This window comes from Anabas testudineus, chromosome 5, assembly GCF_900324465.2.
Source record: "Anabas testudineus chromosome 5, fAnaTes1.2, whole genome shotgun sequence".
Taxonomy (NCBI): Eukaryota; Metazoa; Chordata; class Actinopteri; order Anabantiformes; family Anabantidae; genus Anabas; species Anabas testudineus.
The window spans coordinates 18,687,492-18,715,324 of record NC_046614.1 but is presented as its reverse complement, the minus strand read 5'-3'; the positions used below and the strand labels follow the sequence as shown (position 1 = coordinate 18,715,324).

General features: G+C 39.7%; 1 protein-coding gene across 3 annotated transcripts in view; it reads right to left on the bottom strand.

The window, feature by feature from the left end:
• asic1b (acid-sensing (proton-gated) ion channel 1b) overlaps positions 1-27,833 on the bottom strand; it is a 130,476-nt gene that overhangs the window by 40,453 nt on the left and 62,190 nt on the right. For 2 of the 3 annotated variants that reach the window (XM_026350128.1, XM_026350131.1), the window contains exon 1: positions 661-1,625. The exons of the other annotated variant lie outside the window; for it this stretch is intronic. In XM_026350128.1, the coding sequence (XP_026205913.1) occupies positions 661-1,332 (672 nt within the window). In that variant the 5' untranslated portion in view covers positions 1,333-1,625. Of the gene's footprint in view, positions 1-660; positions 1,626-27,833 lie in introns of those variants that run through there. 3 annotated transcript variants of the gene reach the window in all.

The window sequence follows — 27,833 nt, the reverse complement described above, 5'->3', positions numbered from 1 at the left end:
GCTTGCATAACTATTGTATGGCCATTAGCAGTCCGCACAAACCCATCTAAACTGTGCAAAGGTCAAGCAAATCAATAGACCAATAGCAAGATATTTTCACCATTACTTGGTAATTCAGTATTCCTCTCGAGTGTTATCCGATGTGCACAGGGAGCAGGAGCCACAAAACCCAAAATACCAACAATTCAGGGAATGTGTGTCTAGCAAGAGGCTGCCTTTAAGTTTTATCCGAGCAACACAAAGATTCCTTCAGAGCCTGCTTAATTCAATAACATCAGCTATATGCCAAGTATGCCACTTTAAGTAATGGCACCTGCTTTTATTATGTCTACTCATTTTTATTTATAGTGGACTTTCATTAAAGCAGACGTGCTGACTTAGACAACCATTTTATTTAAAGCAATGATGTGGGATTAACTGAGGTACAGCCATAAAAAAACACTCTTTGTTTTTGATATCTGTGATTTTCTTCTTTATTTCTTATTATACTGACATTACAGATTAAGTTGTCTGTGTCTTTGGTCATATTCCAATTTTCAATCCCCATATCAAATATTACTATTAAATAAAAAGGTCTGACATAAGAGTATAAAATATAAAGTAAAATGTTTTAACTATTTTAAAACATATTTCTGTTTGTGGGATCTTGACGTAACTTACCTCTTTGAAGTTCTCGGGGCCACAGTCTAAGCCTCTGAATTTACAGTCCAGCAGTATGTCCTCTATGCGGTGTCGAGTTCGGGTGTAGAACTCATCCAGGCTGAAGCGAGAGCCTGGTGGGCGGTCTGGCTCTGGGGCGAGAGGAAACCCTGGAGCCATGCCTTCCTCGAAGCCCAGGAGAGGGCCCATGAAAATCAGATCGCTGTAGCTCATCTGAGACTTCCGAACAAAGTTGTAATTACACATGGTGACAGCCGGGAAGGTCATGTTGCTGGCTGATTTTTCATCTAACATGGTGATGTGATCATACTGGAGATAGTATATGACCCTGTCTACTACCTGGTACAAGAAAGCAGACAGGGCCATGGTGAAGACCACCGCCCACAAACCCTGGCGGATACCAAACTTCTTGTCCTCTACAAATACGTGGTTGGCACCGTGGAGTGAGCACCCACCAAAGAAACCGGCCAGGTCTTGAACCTCTTCATCATTGTCTTCCTCGTCATTGTAATCATCTACCTGACTACACCTATCCAGGTACTCCTGCGAGTCCCCATCGCTATAACTCTTCTTGACACGCTTGTAGTGGTCGTCAAAACAATCTTTACCATATCCTCTGCTGGGTTCGTCATCGGCCGAAAAGGAGATGGTGCACATGATCCGGACCGGCATGGTGGCAGGTTGAGATAGGAATCTGTGGCCTGAGGTCCTAAACAATCAAAGAGTCCAAAATCCTGAAGCAATGAAATCATTCAAGAAGAGAAGCAGTCGTACGGAACGGGTGCTAAACCATCAGGCATAATACTCGAGGTGGACCCTTAGAGTGCGGTATCAGTCCAAATACAAAACCTATCAAACACACTGTACCCCGAACAAAATCAAAACATCATCTGAAGCGATGAATCATGAGCTGAAAATCAAGTCATACACTCCGCTCGCCACCATACACATCTCCTCTCAGTTGAACTGAGATACCTTGTCTGAGTTTGTCCTTTTGTCTTGGGGGGCAGATCCCATGAAGAGAAAAGAACGAGAAAAGAGGAAGCAGAAGAAGAAGAAGACAAGGAGGAGGGGAAAGAATGCGAGCCCATGAGGAGTATAGGACACAGAATACTCCCACAGGGCCCAGCTACAGGTCACCGTGCTGGGGCAGAGTTTCACCATTTACCGGAAAAAAACAAGGTTTGACGCAGTGGGAGAGAGAAACTGTCAGAGAACGGCAGCTACTGTAGAGCATAACAGGAAAAGCACTAAACAGGCTGTTTATTTCTGCTGATTTCACTGTTTGGCATGACCCCACTCCTCCCCACCAAAAAGAAAATGATCTCAGCACAGTTGTATAATCAAATGCAAATAATACTTAGGTGTTATTGAGATGAATAAAGATGAGCTATTGGGAAACTGTAAAATACAGTGCAACCTTAGACACGGTTTTATAATAAGGTTTGATATTACAGTGCGTTTTAAACATCAGCAGCACGTAACGTCCCGAGAGAGGATTCTTTAGACGAGAAGTACTAAGCTCATGTGTGATGTCTAATCAAGAAATAGCCTGTAACAGAACAACCACCAAGAAGGAAAGTCAAGGAATTTAATCACGGCTTCCATTTGTTCATTGCTCAGTGTTGTTTCAATCTAATGGCTCTTTTAGCAGCAGATCTCTTTCAAATTACAAACCCCCACATAGCTGCGAGCAATTCTGTGGAAGGCAGATTAACTGAAAGCAAATATACACAAGTAGAGAGAGACAGGAAAAAAAAAAAAAAACATCTTAAATGGATCATCTCATTATTTAATATGGAGATAAATGCAGAATCCCAGAGGTGGTGTTGGTTGTGATATGAAAAGGAAATGTAAGAGACCAATCCATCTGTATCGATCCACCTCCATTAGAGTGCGGAGATTAGTTTCAGAAACATGATGGTGCCAGAAAATGAAATGTTAACACATTTAAGAGCATTACAGTGCTCTTTACAATAAGAACCTACAGCTAATGATACCACAGATACCTCTAAGGAACAGCCCCATGGAAAACACATTAACCAAACCGATCCATTGAGTTGGGCTTTTAAACTATAACAACACACCAGCGTGTTTTCATCAAGTGGAAACTCTAATTTCAAGTAAGAGGGTGAGAAAGGGAGCAGACTTGGTCAATATGTGTTTAGCCGCAGCTGTGAATATTGTCCATCACAGACAGAAAAAACAAAAAACTACTGGCGATAAGAGGGCAAATAAAAAACTTGTGGCTTGGCCTTGATCCGGTCCTATCTTGAATCCTGTTTAACAGCAGCTTCTGATAGCCTCTGCTTCTTGAATATGTATTAGTGATCACTAGATAGCCTCCAGCATCCAGCCTGACCTAACAAGAAGGTCACAGAGCTTACTCAGCTGCAGTTCCTCGGCCTTGTGAGAGGTACAACTGCATGAATATTCAAACACACCAAAACTGCAGTGGAAGAAATTAAACAGTGCAACCCAGGCCACTGACCCTCTCAATATAGCCAGATTAGGGGGTTAATGTCCTTTCTGCCACAAGATCCAAATGACAGTGTCAGTGCAGATTTATTGACGCACACAGGGTTGCAATAAATCTGTTTTGTCATATATTTTCTTGCCAAAAGAGATTGATTCAAAACTAAACACAATCGTCCTGCTAATTTCTTCCCCATTTATTTATCTTTTTATGCCTTTTTGATCCCTTGTCGTTGTTCATTGCTTTCAAATTCATGAACGGATGTCATCTGATATCCACTAGGGGGAAGCAGCACCACATATAATCTTGTTGTCGCTCCCGTGGGCTGAAATTGCCAGGACACAGCATCAAAAGATTTCATTTTGAGAATGACAATGAGAAATGGTGATGAAAAGTATATAGCATTTTTCTTTTTGTATGGTACTCTACCTACTGTACATAAACACACCCAGCATTGCTTTTACTTATCACGATGATTTGACTTTTACAAAGGAGTTTTTAAAGCTTTAAAAGGGTTTTTAAACTATAAAAAGAAACTGAAACTAACTTACAGACAGAGAGACAGCTATTATTTTCTACAACAGTAAATAGAAGTAAAATCACACTTCATCATTAAACACCTTTTTAAAGAAGAGACTCAAGAGACTTCCGTAAAATCACCTTGAATTAATTAAACAACTTCAGGATTTACATCTGCTGTGAAACCGTCCTAACAGGGGCACTCTTGTAGCCCTGGGGCCATTAAGCGATTCAAATCTGGCTGGGAGCTTTGTCACTTGTTATTCCCCGTCTCCCTCTGCCCTCATTACCTGTCATCTCTCTCCTGACAACTCTCTAAAAAGGCAACAATCGAAAAAAACAACAAGTCAACAAGCACGTACTGGTGCTCAGCTTTAGCAGACAAACACACTTGTGTCCACAGGTAAACCCTGAAATCATAAAGAAAAAACAACAAAACATTCTGACCATGTTTTGAGGAAACATTTTCAGATCAGGTCAAAAGGTGGCAGTGTTGTGATGCAAGAGTCCCGCTACAGTATCTACCCCCGGGGGGGCTGGGATTTCAACAAGGCCACGCATTTCACCATGGTCAGAGCGAGAAGAGCGCAGGGCAGATGAGAGGAGAGGTTTAACGCTCCCTTTCAAGTCCCTCTCACCAGCTCCGCTTACAGCTAGGATCGACCTGGTGTTGCCATGGATACATCCTGGCCATCAGCAAGAGAGGATGCACAAAGCCCATTACTTGGAACATGCATATAGTCACACATGGTCACACACACATACAGACACACGAACACAAACTGTTAAAAGGTGAATACGTGAAGATCTCTGTATTTTTTTTCTCCTACACACACATAAAGGCTGCTATTTGGAAGATCATTTTACTTCCAGGCAATGTATGAATTCCACGAATCTGATTTGAGTGAGGAATTATGTCAAGATGACAAAATAAAGATATCACAAAAAAGAGGTGACACACTAAGACAATGATATTACTTGCTGAGAGGCAGTGTTTAATCAATAGTATAACATTCATATTTTCAGGTTATTGTGGGATTCAATGGATTTGGCCTGCGCAGGAAAAACAAAGAGCGCGTAAACAAGCACCGAGCTCGGTGCATTCCCAGAAGATGCTGTGGGACAATGAGGCAGAGGCCAAAGGAAATGATGCTGTTCTCCAAAACACAATATTCTGTCTTCACCTTTCAACAGGGGCCATTGTTATCTGATACGCTGCATGTTACGGCACACACTCCCCTGCTGGGAGAAAAACAATATGAAAAAGAAAACAATGACTTTTTTTTTTTATTTTTTATTTTTTAAGTGAGTTGTTGTGGCCAAATAACACATTTCTCATATGAAGCAGTGCAGAGGTGACACAGAACGTCACTGACTGATACAGTTCATGAAAGGAAACCAGTTCTCTGATAATAACTATAAATGATGACAATATATTACATGAGATGTATTTGTACATGTCACAGTATGTCTGTAACAAACAAATCCCCAAACTGGAATGTAGAAAAACACACGGCTGATATTTGAGCCTTATGTCACTTCACAGTAAGAAGAGTGACAAGTGGCAGAAAGACAGGTGTCAAATGACATTTTGAAGTGCGTGAGCTAAAAGCGAGTCAATACCAAAACATTTTTCTATAAATGATGCTTGTTTCTACACCATTAATCCATGGTGCACTGTTAAGCTAAAACACAGACATTTCAGGTTTGTTGATGTTGATGCTGCAGTAAATTTATGTTTCAAGTGTCTGTTTTCCCAGACTGTGAATAAAAAACAACAACAGCAGTGATACAGTTATCACAGGTAATATAAAAGTCAAAATACACTAACAGAGAGGCTTAAAGTATAGCTCCCTGCTCGCTCAACAGATACATGAGGGAAGCACAAAACCACCTCGTTTCAATTTGACCTTGTCTAATAAATTTGTGGACAATGATAAAATCAAAACACTTCACTGAGGTAGGTTCACAGTCATGTTTTCTTCATCAGACGCATTTGCCATGTGATGCTGATGTATATTTAGCATGTGGATCATGTGCCTCACAAAAAAATTTAATAACAACCTAACTGAACAGCTAATGTTTTTATGCAGTACACCACATCTACACCAAAACAGCAACCACACAGCAGACTGCTTCTAGGGCTGCAAGTAAGTAAAAGGTATTGATTAATGTGCTGAATACCATGTTGATTAATTGGTAAGTATTCCCAGATGCTAAGGTGAGATGGCTTTTATTTGTCTAAACAAACAAGTGATACTCAAGTCAGCATAATGCAAGACAGACAAGCAGATAATTGTGTAATTTGACAGCCGAAGTGGGAATATGACACAAAACTGACAAACTGATTAATCACCTCTGCTCACTCCACTGTCACGAAACAGTGTTTTTCAGCTAAGACACGTGGCTAAAACAAGCATCAAGTCTCACTCGTTATATGTAGCATTCGGGAGTCTCAGTTGAGTAAGCAGCACATCATAAAGCTGCTTGTTGTATCCCTTCTCACCAATTTGTTCTACATAGATATACTCCAAACTAGTATCTAAAAACTTGAGAACAAAATAATCATTACTCATTAGCAGACCATGGTAAGTAACAAGCATTGTGTCAAAAAGAATTTGGCTGCAGATGACACAGGAAACAGAGGGAGATGCACAGCGGAGAGTGGCCGTTCTTGTGAGGGACTTCATTGCGATGCAGACTGACGTCTGCGACACCAACAAATATTTGTTCATACGAGAGTGAGCTACAGGAGGCGTGCAAGTATGCTGCATCTCAAGTAGTGAGGTGGATATTTATGACATGCTTGAAATTCACACTATGCTGTGATGGGTATCTAATGATGATACTGTTGCTGGTGGTGTCGCTAAATGCTTTTAGTTCAAAAGAAACACAGGAACAAACAGATTAGACTCAAACATAGATAGAGAGACAGTGCCGCTAAGGTCAGTGTAATTAGCACTGCATTGAATTAAAGTGGGGGATGAATGCCAGATTCGATTTATAGAAGAAAAAGACAGTTGAAATCAATGATGATATCATATGTCGGCTTTTCAAATCAATGGACTCCATGGAAACACCAGCCTGTTCAGATCAGAGAAACGTAAGAGCTTCGTGTGGCTCTGAATGACATGTCAAATGTGAACCTAGCTGGGTCAGAGGGCAACAGAAGCCGCTGTTTGATTGGCTTTCTGTCCTGCTGCATTACACGGTGACACTGGCTCCCCTTTGAACGTGATTATCACTGGCTCCAACCCATTACCTTCACAGTGAGGTCCCTTCTGTCTCCTGTCTTCCTTTTCACCTATTTCAAATCTGCCTTTACTCATCTACCTCAGTTTGATTCACTCTGACTTTATCGGTTACGATTTCTCTCCTCTCTCTCCCTCTCCCTCAGTTACTAAGATGAGTATCAGTGCGGCAGAAAGCTGCCATTTAAGGGCAAAGAGGGACACAGTTATCAAGCTCAATGGCTTAAACATGTCACTCAGTGGCATTTTCATAAAGCCAATTCATCAGGGCAGGCCCGGAGTCACACAGCTTAGGGATCGACACTAATATCAGTGATTACTCTTTCAGGACCTCTGTCTGCATCATTTCACACATATCAATAAAAGCTCAGCAAACTCCCTGGATATGCATGCATTTATTCAGTCGAAACCCTTTGAATAGACAATAAGGCTTATTTCTTTTGCAGGCGTCTTGCATATATATTATAATACATGGACATGCTGAGGCTGTGTTTCGAAAATCCAGAATCTTTTCTCTAGCTCAGACATATTGTGCTATTGTCTGTGTCTTGTCATTATTTCCGTCTGACACAAATGCAAATAATGCCAAGGAATTACGTGACAATTGTAACAGTTGCCGTGTTGCACCTTTTGCCAGATATATCATTATGCATTTTTCGGTCCACACAACTGTTGTTGCACATTCTGCATGAAGCTCTGGTCTCAGTCTATCACTTTCATTATGGCTGCTGAACAAATATCATTAATTTTGCACCGCTCTAAAATAACACTCGAGTTGCTCAAAACTCAGCGTGGATTGTGACTCAACTTTCCTTGTAGTCACACAGCATGAGCACTCTCAGTTTCCCTCAGATTTAAAGAAGCTCTCGAAACATCGCAGGGAATTTGCAAGCTTGACATGTTTTTTTTTTGTTCAAGATTAAAATAGTTTGAAGTTTCATACGAAGATTTTCTGTAACTAATAAATTATAGAATGCAGTTAAAGTGGCATTGATAATAAAGAGTCATGCCAGCTCTCTAATCTAGCAGAATTAGCTTGCTCTGGCTATATTGTAGAACAGTAGCATCTACATCACTAGAGAAACAGACTGAGGACAATCAGTGTATTAATGAAAACAACATTGTCTTAGGTTACTAGAGGTAAAGCCATGAGACTTCAATGAACTGTGCTGATCCTGCTATGCAATCTAACAGCTATCTGCAGATTTAAGAAACAGTGACAGCAGAATAAATTAGTCTGCAGACGTTTTTCTATTTTACGTGCAGAAAATGAAAGTTGAAGTGGATTTGAGTATTTAATTGAAGCATCTAGCTGAAAGTCCATAGCTGGGTTCATACAAATGCTGCGAGTGGTGCCCTATTATTCTTTCTCAACTCGTGTAAATTAAAATGAAAAATTGAAACATGTTCCTGCATTTAAGGATGTAAAGAAAGAATTAAAATGGAGAATCATCCCCTAACTTGAAAAACACACCCGCACACACACAAACATAGTTAATTTTTTGGCTTTACTGCCTAGTCCTACTGCTGAAACCCCATGGAAATTATGTTCATATACTATTAAACTGCTTTCCCAATTACTCTGTGGTGAGACGGTAATCACTGGCTGAATTATGCTCAGGGGAAACTTGAACGTGAATGAAGCACTGCTATTAACTGCAGTAGAGTTGCTGGGAGGTGACTAGGGTGGATGGGTGTGTACAGCAGATAACTATGACAGCAGGAACTGGAGTTGTCCTTCACCATCCTGTCTGTTAGACAGTAAAAGCACTTTGGTTAATGTTGTGTTCTCTGGGCTAGATAGTGGATCCAGTATAATCACCAGACGCTAGTGTTTATTGTTGGTGCATTTGTTGTTACAAATGAGTTGTACATAAATATAATTTCTAAGAGACATGGTTGATTCCTAACTTTTTGATTAAAGAGCAACACTCTAATGTCAGCTGCTAAAATGATCATGACTCAGAGCTTGGCACTCACCGACTCGCACCCGCACTTACTCTGATCAGTTGTAAGCTAGAACACAAAACTGCTTTACCTGAAGCCACAGACATAACAAGGCAGGACACTGGTGCTGTGGGACACGTCACTGCAGAGTTGTGTACATGCATACATGTCAAGGCACGACTGGACTGACTCCTTCAGTCAAGCATTCAGGCACACACTGAAACACACATGTTGACAACCATTCCATCACTGCCACGAAATGTGCTGGACCCTTTCTGGTGGCAAACAAACATTTTCTCTTTTCCCACCGCTATTCCTCGACAGCTGATGGATGGTCAGTTGAGACCAGATTCACCGGTCTCATCACACCCAATCACACATGAATGTCTCAGCCAAAGCACCTGGTGCATCTCTATTCTTGTTCTTCCGTATTCAGCAGTGTCTCCAAGAAGGGAGGGAGGGAGGAGAAGGGAACAGAGAGTGACAGAGAGAGAGAGAGAGGGAGAGAGGGAGAAAGTGGATAAATGGGGAGTGAAGAAGAGTGGTGCAAAAAAAAAAAAAAAAAACTAGATCTAGCAAAAAGGGTGGTAGAGAGGAAGAGTGGGTGCCAGATGCATGAGCAAGGATCTATTTGTCATGTCAGATAATATGACAGGCACACCAACGGGGAGTTTATAACTAGATTATTGAGAGCACCTCAATTTATTTGCAGGACTAAGAGAGCCAACACTCACGGGAGGCTGATACACTCATCACTTTTTAAAACAAGATTTGATTTTGTTCATTTGCTAACCAGATTATATCTTATCTTCGAGTTAAACTGCAAATTTGTCAAAGACATGGCTAGTTTGGCTAATTGGGGAATCATCAGTCCATGTTCACTGAGAGGGCTGCTTACAAACCTTAGTCCTCAAGGCTTTGATACCTACCTATCTATCCATTCGTCATAGGCGTGATCACTAATCAGTCTGCTACATTTCACACACTCACTGCTTGCATTACAGCATTTACTGTGTTTAACACATGCTGCCACGTCTGAAATCCCCACCTAAGGCAAATCAATTTCCATCCCACAGTGGAGCAGAGTTTTAAATGTGTAGAAGGTTTAAGTCACACTTCAGTCAGCACAACCTCCACGTCCAATAAGTTTATAATGAGTCTGTCCCCGTGTGACTGCGTGTTCCTTTAAAGCCAGCACTGAATAGGACACAACACAGATCAGCAAAATGGACACGTGATTGCAAAATGACGAGGTAGAGATTCTTACTTTTTTACTTTCACATTCACAATGTGAGTTGAAAACATAAATGAGCAATCCAGGACAGCCACTCATGAATAAAAGGAAATATAGGGAAAAGTGTTGCTTTGACTTATAATAAAATATAATTTTTCCCCACAGTCACTTTTATCTGTCGTCAAGGTATCTCTTAACAGAAAAATGAGTCATGTTGTCATTGTGTGCACCTGTCCTTCACTCTCCAAACTGAAAGTGAAGACATATTCAAAGCTTGTTTTGCTATTGTGTCATATCCCAACTGATAAAATGCTTCTTTTATGAAGTTTCAGAGAATGTCTCAAGCATTAATGCAATGTTTAACACTTTACTTTCACCCCCAAAGCCTTCAATGAGTTGTAGATGGTGAAAGATTAGAGAAGCATCAACTAGTGAAGATTAGGGTCTGGACAGGCCCTGACAGGGGCTCACTATATGAGATTTACCATTTCCTCATCCGAAAGAAGGGCCTGGCTGCTGATGAGAAGGGGGCAAAATCAATACATCCTTCTCGTTCCCATGCTCGGTTGGAGCACAAGGCACTAAAAGAGGGTCAATGATTTAGTGCATCTCTCAGTGAAGGAAATTAATAAACATGAAAGTGTGGGGTTGTGCTGCGGCATGCATGCCGTTCACATCAGAGAGGTGAGAATGATGGGGAAAGTTAATTCAGCCTGCTGAGATAGCTAACGCAGAGAGATGGAAGGTCACTTCTATTTCGTTATGGCACAGTGCACAGTTCTGCATCTCCTCTCTTTTAGTCTTGTTCCTTTGCCCTCCCACTTTGCACCTAACCTGCAGGCAAAATTGTAAATATTAATATAAATTTGGATGAAGCCATTCCTTTTTTTTTGCTGCATTTTCTCATCATGAATTTGTCTATAATGCAAATTTAAACATGCAACTTTCCACTTCACATCTGTGGAATGACTAATTCGTAGGCTCTTAAGGCACATACACAATGAAAAAATATAATGATTTGTTAGGATTTCCATGGCAGGGAGGGAATACAATCAAATCTGTGTATTAGAAATAGCAGTACTTGCAGCGTAAACCCACACGGCGTCTACATCAACAAGAGGCAGTCATTAAACTATGTCCCGAGGAGGTGCAGTGACAGCTTCAAGTAGTTTGGTATTATACCACCATGCCCAATTTACAAGCCAGATGATATTTGCATCATAGGCAGAGAAATTCCTCAGTGAAAACACAGCTTAGGGAAGAAAATCATCTTCTGTTATCTGACTGATAAGGACAGCTACTCGCGTCTGTGTTATTTTTTTCTTTCGCTGCTAGATTAAGCTCCTTATAAAGTGTATTTTCCTCCCATTCAATAATGGAGCTGGAGCACCTAAAAATCCTCATGTGCCTTTGCTTTAAGTGATTTCACTGATTCAGGGCTTACGCAGTTTTGCATTTAACCTTCCAAGGTTCTCTTTAATAGAACTATTTGTTAGTGTTTTTTCTACACTATGTTACTTATGTAAGGCCGTGAACTGATTCCACGCTTCCTTTTCAAGTAACTTTAAGACACTTCACTTAAGGGAATGAAATCCTGCCGGTAAGGCACGGTGCCTCAGTCCTCTTTGATAAATGCTACAAGCAGCTACCTGGCTGGTTGATTTAAATTCAAAGAGAAAAAAGGCCATACTGTACAGGCAGTCTCGGTTCATTAGCGCCCTGTGCTGAGAAAGGTGGATATTAGAGAGAGAAGCTAGCTGTGGCTGGCCAAGTCACCCGAATGAAAACCTAAGCACCGTTCTACCAGGAACTTTCCCAATTTGGCTATGAATGACTCTGGGAAGTTACTTTGATATAGGGACAAGGAGTCAGTGATGAGGAGGTTGTCTTTTCTCCCACTGTACTTCTCTGTAAATCAAATGATTTCAATTCACTATGCTGACATTGCATCTCTGTTCATTTGTTGAAACGGCTTGTCTCTCCTGCCAAATACCGACTGCCACTGTGTGAACTGTATGGGGAGGTCACATTAGCCTCTTCTTCATATGTGAAACCCTTCACCAACTGTACAGAGAAAGTAAACAAGACACCATCTACCCTAACATAAAATCACCAAAGTACTGCACTTGAGCTAGACCCTTAACCCCGAACTGCTTCAGCTGAGTGTCAGAATGCATTCCTTTCCTGTGAATGGATGCTTTAGAGGCAAGTAAGAAAAAAAAACTAAACAAAACATGCACACTCTACTTTCAGTGATTGCAACTGCACTATCAACTATTACTAATTAGAGGGTTGTTTCTTGATTAATCTCGAACTTCAGCTTGCTTGGCCTATCACCTTTAAAGTGCATCCAGAAGGTTTTCACACCTTTTCCACATTTTGTTATGTTAGAGCCTTATTCCAAAATTGATTAAATTCATCATTTTCCTCAAAACTCTACAAACAATACCCTGTATTTGCAGATTTACTGGGACTTACTGGAATCTCGTAAACCAAGGTTAGATTTGGATTTTTATTCTCTAAATAAGATTTTTCAGCACTGCAATCACTTGCGTATATTATGAGTTCAGCAGCCATGGCAGCTTGACTGAGCTTTAGCAGTGAAGACACTCAGACACAGCAGTGTGGAATAAAAGGGGGGAAAATTGGACACCTGATTTTAGTTTAGACACCAGCATTCAAGACTAGAAAGAACTGAAATGTGTTTGAAACAAGTGGGAATGGCATAAAGATTATGATGTTTTTGTTACAGTGGCTGCTTTTCTAAAACTCTGCTGTCAGTTTATATGGTATCAGACATAGGTCAAATTTGAGTGCAGACGCAATCAGTCATCCAACGAAGCAAACATGAGCATCAATTCAAGTCTACAGCATGAATACAGCCTTAGTAGTAAATATTAACATCATGCTGTTAACAGGCATTGCAACTGTGGCATTTTAAAAACTGATCAAAAATATCCAGTTACATATAATTAAGGTGAATAACACCGTTCATCGTAAATGAAGGCAGGTAATGCTAGGTAACAGTAGTTTTGATGGAGATAAAATAAAACAACAGACACCTCCAAAAGCCAAACTTCATTCCTCCTGTCTAAAAGTGGCGCAGCAAGAGGAAGTGAAAGACTGTGATTAAACAGGAACAAAGTAATTGATATTCCTTGCAGGACCCCGGGGCTCTGCCAAAAGAGAGATGGAGGAAGACGGAGAAGAGGGGAAAAACGGAAATGTATTACTCAACGTCAGTAATGACCATAAACATATAAATCACAGGGAACTGAGGCTGTTACTGGGAAAATGAATCAGGCACTGCTATGAGGGGAAAGGTTGAAGGGAGTGCATGAGGGATGAAGGAAGGAGCAGAGGAAGTGAGGAAATAAGGGGGAACTCGCAGGCTCGAACAACACTGCACTGCAGAGTGTCTACTGGTGTTATATCACCACTCACAATTACTGATACTTCTTCTTTGCTGTGATAACTAAAGCTAAATATGTAATACTATTAACACCTGACTCTACCACTGGTCATTAACTGGCTGACTCCAGTCCAGAGGTTTGCTGAATACCTTTGCTGCATCCATATAGTAGATCTTCTTATTGCATTAAAACAGTGCCAGTGCAGGACACAACCTAGCAGATTCAACTGTAGTCAAACCATATAAAGGTCCTGCGGCTAACCTTGTATGTCATTATCAAACAGAAAAAAACAGTTGGGCAGTTCAACCCTATTGAAGTCAATGGAGCCAATCAGCAGGCCAGCAGTAAATCAATCATGATTACCTAGCTTAAAAAAGATCAATGGAGTTAATGACCGGATTGACTTTGTCCCTATCCACATGATAAAAACCAAACAAGGACATAAAGTATCCACCACCACCTTTAAACTGTACCTCTGGTGCCCTGTCAGCAGAATGTCAATGACAATACTGAAGGCGAAGATTTTTTATTTGAACGGATTTAAGATATTGTGACATGATTTTTTTCACTATCTGCAAAATATCAAATGTATTTTAAGTTGCCCTCCAGAGTGAGTGGAGGGTTTGGAAAACCTGCCATTTACAGTACGTATACAAGCGTAAGCAATCCTAGCTCTGGTATCTCAGTGGAGAGTAAACCCACAGGGAAAAACCTCTGCGGATTTGAGGAATGATATCAGTAGGACGGCTTCCAGGTTGAAAGACCTATTTAAGGTGGACATCTGAAGTGACGAATGGCTGACAAAACAGATCTGTGGAGGCAGCATGTTTTTGCAGCAATGATACAGACAGTTAAATATCTAGTAAAATCTTAAATAGGTAGCCATACTGCAAAGTGTGCATCAGCTCCATCCATCCATCCATCCATTATCCTGACTGCTTTTTTACTCTTAAAGGTTGTGAGAGTGCTGGAGCCTATCCCAGCTCTCACTGGGTAAGACACAGGGTACAGACTGGACACGTTATCTACAACAGGACTGGACATAGAGAGACAGACAACCATTCACAGTCACATTGACAATCATGGGCAACTAAGATTGACCAGTTAGCCTAACTGTATGTCATTGGACAGTGGGAGGAGGCCAGAGTACCCACATAGACATACAGAAACATAATCTAGTAAATCGAGATTGACGTAGCATCACACTAGAGTTAGATCACAGCCCTAAATGTTTGTAACATGGAACATCTTTTCTACCTTTTCTTTCAGCCTTTGGTATTTCTTGAGCTTCTCCTTCTTCTTCTTCCTGTGTTTCCAACACTTGGGATTTCTACATCTATCACTACAGCCTTCCTCTTCTGTTTGTCCTCCACTACTCTGTCCAGTTGCTTAGCTATTACCAGTTTGTCAGCCTGTATCTGGAAGTCCCACATCACCTCATGTGGGACTTTGCTTGGGTGTTTCTGTGCACTATGCTGGACACGTGGTTATGACATTCCTGTCTGCTGTCATGTGCTGGACCCTTTAAGGGGCATCTTTGCACTACCTGCACCTGCACAAATACCTTTTAGGTTAGCCAGCTACTATACCACAATTTTGTCACAGTCCAGCTCTGTTTTTGGTGATTTTGCTAAATTCAAACATCTTATTACTATATATACTATTATTGTTAAATTTATCGAAATGTGTGTAATTATACAGGTGCCGAACAGGCAACAGATGTAGTAATTCAACTGAGAAAAACAGAGTTTATTTAGTGTGGAGTGATGTGTATGGAACAATTAGAGACACTGACGACGACACTGCCTGTAACTTTTTAAATGATGAATCGACCTCACCATTGTAGAACTACATTTTTGTATTATCCTATTTAATAGTAGATCTTTCTTTATGTAAATAAACACTGTTCAGGCTGAACACAGTCTGAGTTATCTTAATATATAGGTACACAATCTCTCTCTGAAAAGTAAGCATACACATAGAAAAGCCTGAGAAACCATGTGCAACATATTAATGATTAAATCTAGGATTATTCAGCATGAGTGAGGACGTTTGAGAGAAGGGGTATAAAGTCTTCATCTTATATACTGTATCCATAGCACACATATAGAAACTATTTTAGAGTGGCTGTGTATATTCTTGGCAATGATATTAATCTTTGAGCAACATTTAAAACTTGTTTTTGTCTCAGACACCCACCTAATTCGATTGTCTTGGCTTTATCTAGCAAATATTTCCTGTTAAGCCTCATACTTCTGCTGGAGGCCAGAACTAATGTGCTACAAAAAAACAATCAGACACAAATATTAGTAGACTATCTCCATATGTTTGTTTGTTTTTTTTTACTTGTTTGTGCATGTGCCAGATTCTACTAGATATCAACATGCAACGTTTTCAAAAGAATTAGCCCACTGCTTTGGTTTTGGTCTCAGAGGAACAAAGTGGATGGATTCTGCTTTTATGAACTAAATTCATTCCCCTGCCACTGGGTAGAGGGCGAGCTGAAGTAAAACATTCCAGACACTATAGTAAAATATGGCTATTTTTCACTACACTGACACCATAATTTTATGTGACCTTGATATATTGAACTTGACGGCAAATCAGGATTCAGTAGTGAATATATTTTTCCACCGAGCTTTTAACAATTTCAGCCAGAGTGGCGCTCTTCCTTGAGGAAATCTTTTGAAGAAATTCTCTGGCAGGAAATCTTTTATTCTTTCACTTTCACCCTCTTTTGGATTTTATCCTCACTCTCTCATTTAAGCATTTCCCATGTTTCCTGTTTGTGCATTTTCTTACATCTTCTTCCTATCACACCTATAACACCAGCATTCACAGCTGTCTCTTCTCTTCCATTTCCTTCTCCCTCCACCTACCCCTTCCTCAGACTCCTCTATTTTGAACCAAACCCCAGAGACACAGCTGGTCACTTTGATTGAGAACTGGACATTCACTGCTGTTTTTCTGACAGAGATTCTGATTAGATCACTTTTTTTCTTCCATCTCTTGCAGTTGTTGTTTTTTTAATAGAAAGACCCCTGTGGCTAAACTTCCTCATTAGTTGTCTTGCGGGGTAGTGCAGCACAACTATACCTGCGCCAATATATCTCCATTTAGCCCTCTCCCTGCCCACAAGCCTTACAGCTAGCCCATCACTCTGTCTCACCTCGCTAACTGCAGGTGCTGATACATAACTATCCTTTCTACACTTGCAAATGCACACATATCAATGAATGAACACAATTTATAACTAAAATAGCTGAAGCTTTCCAGTAACCTCCACAACTTAATATATAAACTTGACATTCTTAGCACGATTGAACTGCAACTTTTCCAGTGAGCATAACCAAAGAAGTCCAGACAATCATACGGCCCCACTCCGAGATAGTGACATGAGCAGGATATTGATAAGAATGTGTAGATGCACTTGTAGCAGAATACCTTTCACCTGAGAACAAGATAAACTTAATCCATGTCCACAGAGTATCCAACATGATTGACAAGTCATTTTCTTTACACTTGTGTGACCAGAATGACAGTTTTGTTAACTGACAAGTACCAAAGATGAACTAAGTCATCTATATTATTGTTGCAATTAGTCAATGTTTAAGTATAGCACATACAAATTGGATAAGAAGTCAGTTCCCAGTTCTTTACCAAATGTATTTGACAGTCTCAATGAACAAAAAACTGTCTTCAGAGAACACAAGAGTAAATTTTATCTCTGGCTTACCTTCATTAGATTCATCAAGGCAACGTAAAGCAGAAATCAGAAACCTTCTGATAATGAAAACAATGTTCTATATGTTTCTATAGCTTTTGTAGCTATCTTTGATTTTTAAGAAACACAATTTAAAAAATGCATTCCACTGTATTTTATTCTCTCTTTTTAAATTTATGGAGTTGAATATTAAGTCATGATGACATGAAGCCACTTTGCACTTTTGAAAATCATAACCCCATTATCATTAGTGTGGTGATATAATTGTAAAGTGTTGTAAGGTGTTTTCATTTGCCATTATTGTCCACCCACAGCACACAAACCTCCAAGCCCCTCATGACATGCTAATATAACAATAGCAAGGGGAAACATGACACAGGCATGTTTTCCCTTGCTATTGTTGCTCAACATGAAATTTGAGTCGCACTTAGGAACGTCTAAGTCATTTAGCTGCAATGACCAGTGTTTCTCCAGTAAGCCAGCCGTCATCTTGAAACCGTAATGTTACAAATAATGTTTTATTAATTTCAGAGATTTCCCAGCAGACTTTCTACTCACATTAACAAACATTAACTTTATTATGCAGCTAACTAATTAAAAATAAACTTCCATCTGAATCTCCACAGCATCACACCTAAATAAAACTCCGACTTTTTCCCACCTTTGCATTGCTATAATGATGGCTGATACTTTAGGAGACAGAGCCGCCAGATTGCTTTGGAAGGGTATGGAAATTAGCCTCTGTGCTACTTTACTCACTTGGTCTTTCAGTCTTTGATGTGTGATATCACAAACAGGGTTGCTCGTGTTTTATTACAGCTGGCACACAGAAAGAGGGCAGAGGGGAGGAGGGGATGAAGGTACATGTCTGACATGTCTTTCCCGGGTTGCTGAGCACAGTGTAACCTATCTGACGAGCATTATGCATTTATAACCTCTTTTATGTCGTCTCAGGAGGGAGGACGTGTAATGCAGATACATAATACAAAAAATATATTCATCATGCATGTGTTATAGCAGGATGGCTTGTGGGTGCAAAAATCCACCTTGAAACTAGCGTTACCCATTTTCCTCAAACTAGAATATACAAGAGGTGATGAATCAGGTTACTATCTACATGGCTTTTCCTAGTGAATAAAGGCTTCCAGCGTACCCACTGAATCAGTGACAGGTGATTGCAGAAGTGCTGTGTGTTTTTGTTCAGTGAAGGCCAATTAAACAGCAAAGAGTGTCACCGCCCTGCCTATCCAGTGTACTACACCACTTGTCCTCAAGTGCTACATCACGTTGCATGTTCTCATTGACTAAATGCCTGGAGTCATCGAGTGCCCGAGCATGCCAGAATATTTCATGTTTGGAAAAAAAGAGAAAATACAATAAATGCTGATGTAGCATATGCCCTTGGTAACCAAAGCTCCTGCAGATAGCATCAGAGTGAGAGAAAGAGGGGAGGGAAAGAGATCAAGAAGAGGAAAGAGGTCAAAGAGAAGTACAATAAATATCCCTGTGTAGTTTGCTATGTTGCAATTTGCATTCTTCTTCTGTCATTTTAATTGTGGTAAACGTTCACTTTTTATGGTAACTCATTTGCTCTGTATGTGTATGTCTGCAGACAAATATACAAGCTCAGGAGTATTCCTATTCCTGTGAACAGGAGGAAGCCTCAATTCCGTTTGCTTGCATAAGCTCCTCCAAAGCCTCAAACCTCCTATTTGGGCAGCTGCAGTCTATGCGTGTAAATGGCTTAGAGTCCTGTCAGGCTTGTAGGTTATGCAAACCACAGCACAGAATTATCTTTATAAACACGGTGAGTGGAAATTCATTACCTTGACTGTTGTGTCTCTTCACAGCAATTTCACAACTCAATTTAAGATTACACTGGCGAGGATATATTGTGATTTAAATAGGAAAACTCACATGGGAGTTAGGGGTGGACATGAGCAAACATCTTAGTTACTGACTTTGCTAAAATAAATTCTCAGGAAATACTTTATGTTATATGACATAACAAAAAAAGAATGACAAACAGAAGTTGACACAGATGTTTAATTACTACATTTAAATAGTAAGTGTAGTTACACAAATAGACAATGTGACTGATTTCCATATTTCAGAAGTGATACAGCATGACACTGACGTGCTCTCTCTTACAAAGTGCAACTTTTTTACCTTAGCCTTAATTAGCAGACAGTATTTATTAATCCCAATTCAATAACTATCAACACATGGATTTCTATTGAAATGTCCATGTGTATCTGTACACAAATCAGTCTGTGCAATTGTGTATCAGTATTTTTGTGTGTGTGTTGCTCCTTTCAAAGCATGTGAATCAGCCAGGGAGTGGGAGCTGGTGTGACATGGGATGAAAGGGTGCCAGCATATGAAAGGAGGAGGAGCAGAGATAGTGGTTGATTCTGTGGGTGGCTCGTGTTTCGCAGAGATACAGAGGTAGCGACAAACAAACTCAGACGGAGGATGACACCAGCTTCAGCATATGGTACTCTATCACTCTGTTAGAATGTGATGCCAATAAAAACACGTAGGTCTAATACAACACGCTTTTGTGACCTTTCCTCTTTGATGTAGTTCAGAAGAGACCTGTCACAGAGATCAGCTTCTGGAAAACACACACACATTTATATATATAGCCATATAAATGGTGCATAATCTATATATTCACAATGTTCACAGTTCACTGCAATACACACCTTTAGTCAGCTTAAGTATAAGAACTTCTGATTTGTCAGATTTCATAGCTCTTTGCATGGAAATGATATATTTTCCATCTTCTTTGGATTATATTAGGTTACATATACTGTACATGCACTGTAATAAAATAAAAAGCAAATGGAATACTGTTTGGAGAAAGAGGATACAGCTCAGTGTGGGACAAAGCAGAAACATACACCCGCTGGCTACTTTATTAGGTACACCTAAAATAAATGAGTGTTATAACATCTCTTAATATAATGCACTCCAGTACAACTCCAACAGCTACTATGACCTCAATAATAAACACACATATCTAGCAGAATGATTACCTTTCCAACATTTTAAACTTTAACCTTGCAAAAGTAGAATTCAGCAGAACTGCTGTATTGGATTACATTAGATTGTACAGACCTATGACCTACAAGGTTCTAAGCTACAGTCGATAGGCCTGAGGAGGAAACATGTCAGAATGATCTACAACATATGGTATCATAAGGTGGATTTGCATGCAGTGGGCGTGATCTGTGAGCAGTGCAACTGGAAGTGGTGGAAATGCAGTCCGAGCCACCTTGAGCAGAACTGGGAGACATTAGTTTGAAACTAAAAGAAGGGGCTATGCAGAATGGAAAGGTCAACATCTACTCTCTTGTGCACCTAAACTGTACCTAGGTAGCTATGTGTGCTTGTGTGATAAGAAGAAAAGGCAGGGAAACAGAAAAAAAAGAACACAAGACAAAGAAACAGATCAAGGAACAAGGAAGAACATAGTTGGAGGGGGGTATGGGTTACACACACTGCTGTGAAAAGGTGTGTGTGTGATGTCTGGATTACAAATACAACGTCTGTAATTTGCAAGGTGCTGCAGAGGGGATCAGTGAAATGAGAAGTTGTAGCTTCCAGTCATGCAGCAGTACACCACCTCCAGTCTAGCTGGTGACTGAGTCCTGCTTCCCAGTCAGCTGTGATTGAAGGCTGCTGTGGCAGATATGCTGCTAAAGGTCATTGTGCTCATCAACTGCCCACTGTCTCCCAGTTTGATGGAGTGCAGCCTAAAGATCAAATGTCTGGCTGTTAGGCCGGCTGTTCCAACATCCACTGCCTCATGGTTCTGGTGCCGAAAATGCTATGTGAAAGGTGCTGAGCTTGGTTGGAGTTGTTGCTGTTTGCTGTTATTCTGCAAAGCAATGCATTGATGTATCACATGAAAGACTGCGTTCACTTCAGCTGAGCAGAGATATGTTGGTGGCTCTGAGGCAAAAGGTTTGTTTGTGGGTTCAGAGGTGCTGTTTGTAAGACTATCCTCCCAGTAGCTGCTACTGAGGTGGTTTGTAAGTAATAGCTTTCAGTTAAAGTATCCAATAGAAGGTGCTTAGGTGGACTGAACACCAGAGCATCTCCTCGATCATTTAATTTTTAATCTAAGGGAAAAAAGAGCTTTACAAGGAGAGAGAGAAAAAAAGAGTAGAGTGAAGGAGGAGAGAGCCAGGAGAAGGCAGAGAGAAGCAAATGCCAACAGGTCATTGGTGGACAGCCTCAGGCTGAGAGCCACAGACGCAGAGCTCATTAAAAACAGACTGACTTTTCTGTGCAGGAGGACAATATGAACCAAAAGAAAGCCAGTGGCACTACTATTTTCTGTGAGGAAGAAGGATAGTAAGAGAAGCAGACAAAACAACAACAGAGAAAAAAAGACAAATGGAGAGTGTGGAGCAGAGACACAAAGAAGGCAGAGGAAAGCAGAGAAGGATGAATGCAATTTCCTCGAAAGGAAAGAAAGGAAGGAAAATCTTAAGAGAAACTTGTTTATTGTATGTTCCTCAAAGATATGAATCAGTGTGACCACAAGTGTGGGTGACACTGTGTGTCACTGTCTACATTCACTACAACAGGAAACTATGGGGACGGGAAATCTGCAGCTTCTCCTTTTTCTCCTTGTCTTTTTTTATGTGCTAAATGAAAAAGCATTTTTGCAATCTGTACCGAAAATAGAAATAACAAGAAAGCTTTTCTACATGACACATTTTATAGGGCTACAAAAGAGAAACAAAAAAGCCAAAAGTAATTTTGCCTTAACAGCTTCGAGTTAGTACAAATAAAGCAACCCTCACAGAGACTTTAACCTATTTATCTGACAGCTATACATTTGTTTGCTGAGTTTTTCTCTCTGTGCAATGTAAAGCGTCTTGTATTATTTTCAACACCTCTACAGGAGCCTGCAGCAATGACTTCACAGCAACAACGCAAGCATATGAGATGGAGTTAGCAGCCTGTCAGGTATCCAGGTGAGCCTGTCAGGCCGGCAAATATGCTGAAGGTTAAGTCTGTGATTAGAGTGGAAAGATGACTCCTTGCCCTTTGGTCCTCTGCCTCTCTATTGATTGCACCCTTTGAGTCACAATTGTTTAAATGAGTTATTTTTGCTCGGTAGCACGCAGGAAGGGTGTCAGAAGACAACACACATGCTCAGCATGGCTGGATTTAGCTGGTCGGTGGGAGCGGTGCAAAATGTCAAAAAATGTTAAAGTCAGCATACACTTTCATTTTGGTCTTTTAGGTTTTATGTGTTTGCACATTTGTGGTTTTTAAATGTCGTCTAAACCATCCCTTTGCGTGATATCTTTTAAGATATCACGCAAATAAAATGAACACAGTACCTACATAGACATTATTGACTATGGATGTTTAAATCTTGGTAAATTGAGTTTATATTCATTATATTTTTCCAATTTTCATTTAACATGTAGCTTTTCCCCAACATGGTCTATGACATTTGGTAAAAAGTCGAAAGCTCCACTTTTTTGGTCAATTTTCTGAGCAACATGGGTTTTAAAACAAACAATGAAACTGAGGGAGAAGGCAATTTGGTACTTTCATCATGTCCAAATTTTACTTTGAAAACCCATTTTCAGTTTCTGTAATGGTTGTGTCCACAATGTTTAGAAGTGATCTTTTTACAGACTGTGTTTTGGAGAAAAGCTCACAGTTCTCAGTTTCTTTGTGGAAGTAGAGATTTTTTTTTTTTTTCATTTAGAGTCCATGACTGATCCGCAAAGGAGTGCCCCAACCACGGCTGAGATCCACCCTAACTCAGGTTAAAGCAGGCAGACAAATATCCGTATTGAATATGATTTCTGAACATGCTGCAAAGCTTCTTCTTATTTTGACTGTTTCGGAAGAAGCTCATATGTCTCTGAACCGAGACATATGAGAGCTCTTACTGGTCAGTGGCAGACATACTGACAGACGACACAGACAGGCATCACAAACACAAAAACTGAAGAATGGCTCCTCAAAATACAAATTTCACACTTAACCTTCCCAAATCTAAAAAAGAACTACACCAATCAGAATGGACAAGTTGTTAGTGGAGCACTATTCATTTGGCTCTTCATATGTTCATTTTTCACTAATCTAAACACTTACTTACAGATGGTTAATTACCATAAAACGATGAGAGAGCATGGCTAATTTTAGGTCTATGTAACTCCCAACACTATATTAGCAACAACTGAATGTACAGCACATACTGATCATATTAAGCCAGATGCACATCTACTAAGATCATTTTGTAATTAAGAAATTACACACACATTTGAACAAACGTTATGCTAGAATGCCTGTAGCATTCCTGTGGTTAACTATGTAATTCCCTTTTGTTTTTTTTTTGTGTGTGTGTGATAGTCGTTCTTTAATCTGATCCATGTTCTCTCTCAATATCCCACTGAACAGCTGCTTTTTAACTGTTCATTTCCGTCACAACACGCTGGGCCCCTAACTCTAGATGGACTAGCCACAAAAGGATCACTCACCAGAAACTCTGCTCATATTCTGTCTAATTTCCTGACAGTGTTGCCTAGCAACCCCAGACATCCATTCCTCTTCATTTTTATCTTTAGTTTTTTATTATTTACATAGATCTTTTTTCTTTTCCTTGACATCATTTTGTATTTTGCACACATCAGGAACGTCTACTTATGATCTTGAGCAACATGACTGCCACTAAGTGACCAAAGAGCAAGTGGGTTTTCGTTCCTGACCAGCCAATCAACATGAAGGAGATTCAAGAAAGGATATTTTCTGTTCCCTGATCAGCCTGTCAGATTTTTCAGTGAGCAGGATGCACCCAGAGACACGAACACTCCTTAGCTTGTGTTCTCTCTGTGTTGGAACATAGCACCTAAATATAGAAGATGAAATAAACCATCATGCCATCACTTTCCCGGCAGACCATCATTCTAATTGTTTTCTCTTGTCATTCATTACAGTGCGGTAGAGCTGCACTGCTCCTAATGAAAATCAGGACAAATATTGCTTTTATCTCATAACGGGCAGTGTGGGAGATTTTTCAGTAATGACAACTTCTTAGATAATGAGATGAGCAAGTGAGGCATAGTTACAATGGAGACAGGACAGTGTCTGAGTCCTGTTATATTCATTATTTACTGTAATAAAATTCACTGTGATAATGTACTCGGTGGAAAAAAGGAACAACAAATGGCAGTGGCATAAGATATGCTCATTTCTGATTAGATTTAGTTTTTCACAATAACCACGTTGTTAATGCTGTAATGCTTCTAAAATACTCTGTTGAAAGACTCACATGAAATTTATACTAGAAGTGACACATCAGTGGTGCGTAAGCGCTATGGGAGCATCCATCCGACAATGCACACTGACTCCGGACTCCATTACAGCTGTCAGAACCAGCTGTCCTGTCAGCAACACAGCTCCTGAGATTCAGTTGCGGCCAAACTGCTCACACAAAAGCACTGATACCAGTGAAATAACCTGGACTATTTAGAGTCGGTCAGCCCCAGTTTTTTTTTTGCACTCAAATGAGCTAAACCCCTTACCAAAACCTTAATCATAAGAAATAGTCTTGTATTATGTATCTTAGTCATTATGAAACTGGGTGGACATCCAGAAAGTATTCTTTTCACACTGAATATCTCTCTGTGTTTCATTAGTTTCATCAGTAATAAAATAAAAAAAATGAGAGAAAATGGATTTTAACAGACTATGTTGCACTAGAGCGTTTCACAACAAAGACAAAAGAAAGACATGACCATCGTTATACATGACTGTGGTTGTTAATAGTTCCAGTGTTATCATTAATTCTTTACATGTACCAGTAAACAGTGCAGTGATAGCTTCATTAGTGTTGGCTAATCACCATCCTTTAGTATACATCGCTCACATACAGCCCACATATATCAAGTGTTTTTCACAATTAAGACTGAAAAACACACACACAAAGAAAAATAATTAAATAAAATCATCTCAACATAAATTTAAGGAAAGATTTAATTGATCACGTGACATTAGTTTGAAATGTGTTGCATCTGTGTTTTCAGCACTGCTGCAGTAAATATCCTTCATGGTTTCCATTACAAAATGCACATTAGATACATGTTTTGAAAGAGAAATAAATGTAACAATTGTACTTAAGATGCAGTGTAAGTTGACAGATGATACAGTTCTTATTGAAATCGTTTGCCAGACCATTGTGGAGATAATGTGTCATGATCTCATCATGTGACATTATCAATCAAGAGAGCAACTTATTGTTTGGTGATTGAGGCTCAGCCACATAGAGCAATGATAGAAAGTGAACACACGATTGAGGGTAAATGAGATTGAATGCATTAAATTAGCTAATACATCATACTAGTCAGGGAAATGTTTGCTCCTTTCACGGCAGATAAAAGGGATTTTATGATGTAGGGGTGTCAATATGTCGAAATCTGACCTTCAAATTAAACTGTTGAGTGCATCTGATCATTTGCACGTTAGTCATATTAGAACTACTACATTCATCACCATCCTAAATATGGATTAACTTACATCTTCGTCCTCAGTTTCTTCGCTGCCACGGCTCAATGTGGGAATGGCACTGCAGTTAATTTAATAAAAATCCTGTTTGTTCACATGGTCAGTATAGTTCTTGAGTTGTTTCCTGGATGTAATATGCGAATTTTCCATTACACTGTTTTAGTGGCTGTGACAGAATGGAGCCATACACTATCACATCCATCTAATGGTCCTGAACTTCAATTTGATCAGCATTTAAGATACTTACATTTGCAGTATTTACATTAAGAAAATGTCAAATAGAGCTGAACGGATTAATGGATTAATTATTTAGTTAGATAGATAATTACTAAGAAAGTATTTCAATAATTTGTTTATGGTTTTAGTGTGTTTTCAACTTGTCAAATGTGAGCATTTACTACTTTTTCCCACAGTAATATCACTGTAAATAGAGCACATTGGGGTTTTGGGAGTATTTGTGCACTTGTGCTGGGCATGTTTCCCAATTTTATGCCATTTAGCATTTATTTATATATTTTATTTAACCTTTAGTTATGCAGGATAGGTTGGTTGGAAATTAGCACAACATGGTCCGATGCGCAGCTGGTAGACAATGGTTAAATTTATAGAGCAAGCTTAATCGATAAAAACACAATCAGAAGATTGGTTCCAGTGACATGACCCGATGTTCAGCTGATATTAAAGCTCAGCACTCAGAGTTGTTATGAGCAGAAACCAAAATATTACCAATACACCCATACTGTCTAGACAGCCCATTATGGTAAAATGACCAGTGATTACAACATTTGGTAATATTACTGTATGTATGTCCACTTCCCACAGTTAGCACAGAGCCAGCAAATAAGCTGAAGGCTGATGGGAAGAGGTCAAGGGGTGTAGGTCTGTTTAAGTGATCAGAAACTGACACATACAGTACTGAGAGGAAAGCTGCCTGAGACATTCAGAGGAAATAGCCTTCTACTGTTCTGGTAGTATTGAGGTGATAAGAAATATTGAACTTAACTTTCTAGCCTTCCCTTCAAGATGCCAATTTGCCGCAGTGATGATAATGTAGCCAAGGTGAGTACAGTGCAATCTAACTATTAGCAAGTTAAAGAGAGCATACTTGGTGGAAGGAAGGACAGCTTAAAGGTGATTTTCAGTTTGCTGTTACGCTACACTTAAAAGAAAATAAATGTATACCTTTTTATATTGGATTTAGTAATTGGTTAGTTTTAGTTTTAAAGTGTACTTTGCGCCTAAAACATGAGGCAATTCATTTAAAGTAGTTGTTTTTCAATAAATCTCCAAACCATTAAGCAAAATTAACAAAGTCACCAAGAGCCAGCAGCACTATATATTTTCACAATAGTGAAAAATATCTTAGGAATGGGTGCAAACCAAAACCACTTGCAATGAAATGTCCTACTAAAGTAATTAAATTTATCTTAAGGTAAGCTGGTGCAACAAATTAAACAGCAGTACTCACTGGCTATTAAATTAAAATTAAGTTTTGGTCTAAATCTTACCCATGCATGTTATCAACACCTGTGTATTCAATGCTGCATCTCACTGCCTCTCTTCAGTTTTCAATTATCTTAATAAACACAATGTCTCATTCATCAGCGGAAGTGACACTATTAATCACATCCCAGCTCTGTGAGGAATGACAAACCTGTTTTTCATCGAGGAGTTGGGGGGTTTTATTTGACAAATTAAGATGCCTCTAATCAGTTTAGTCTTCTGCTTTAAATCACTGTAGTGATCTACCAGTGACCTTTCTGTTATAAAGACAAATTACACTGATATCTTTAAGTATGAATAACCTTCAGCACTAACCTATGCCTAGAAAACATGATTTTGATGTGATCTGATAAAAATGGATGACTAAAGGTTTTCTCATCTGCAGTAGAAACCGTGGATATGTGTGCACACTTTGTGCCAATAAATCCAGTAAATGTGGAGATACTGACTGAATAAGGGAACACTTTGACCTTCTGATGTTGCCGCAGAAAAGGTCAGAGAATCACCAAAATCTGTTGCATTCAGCCTCAGTGGGACCATGAAGGTACAAAATTATGGGGCA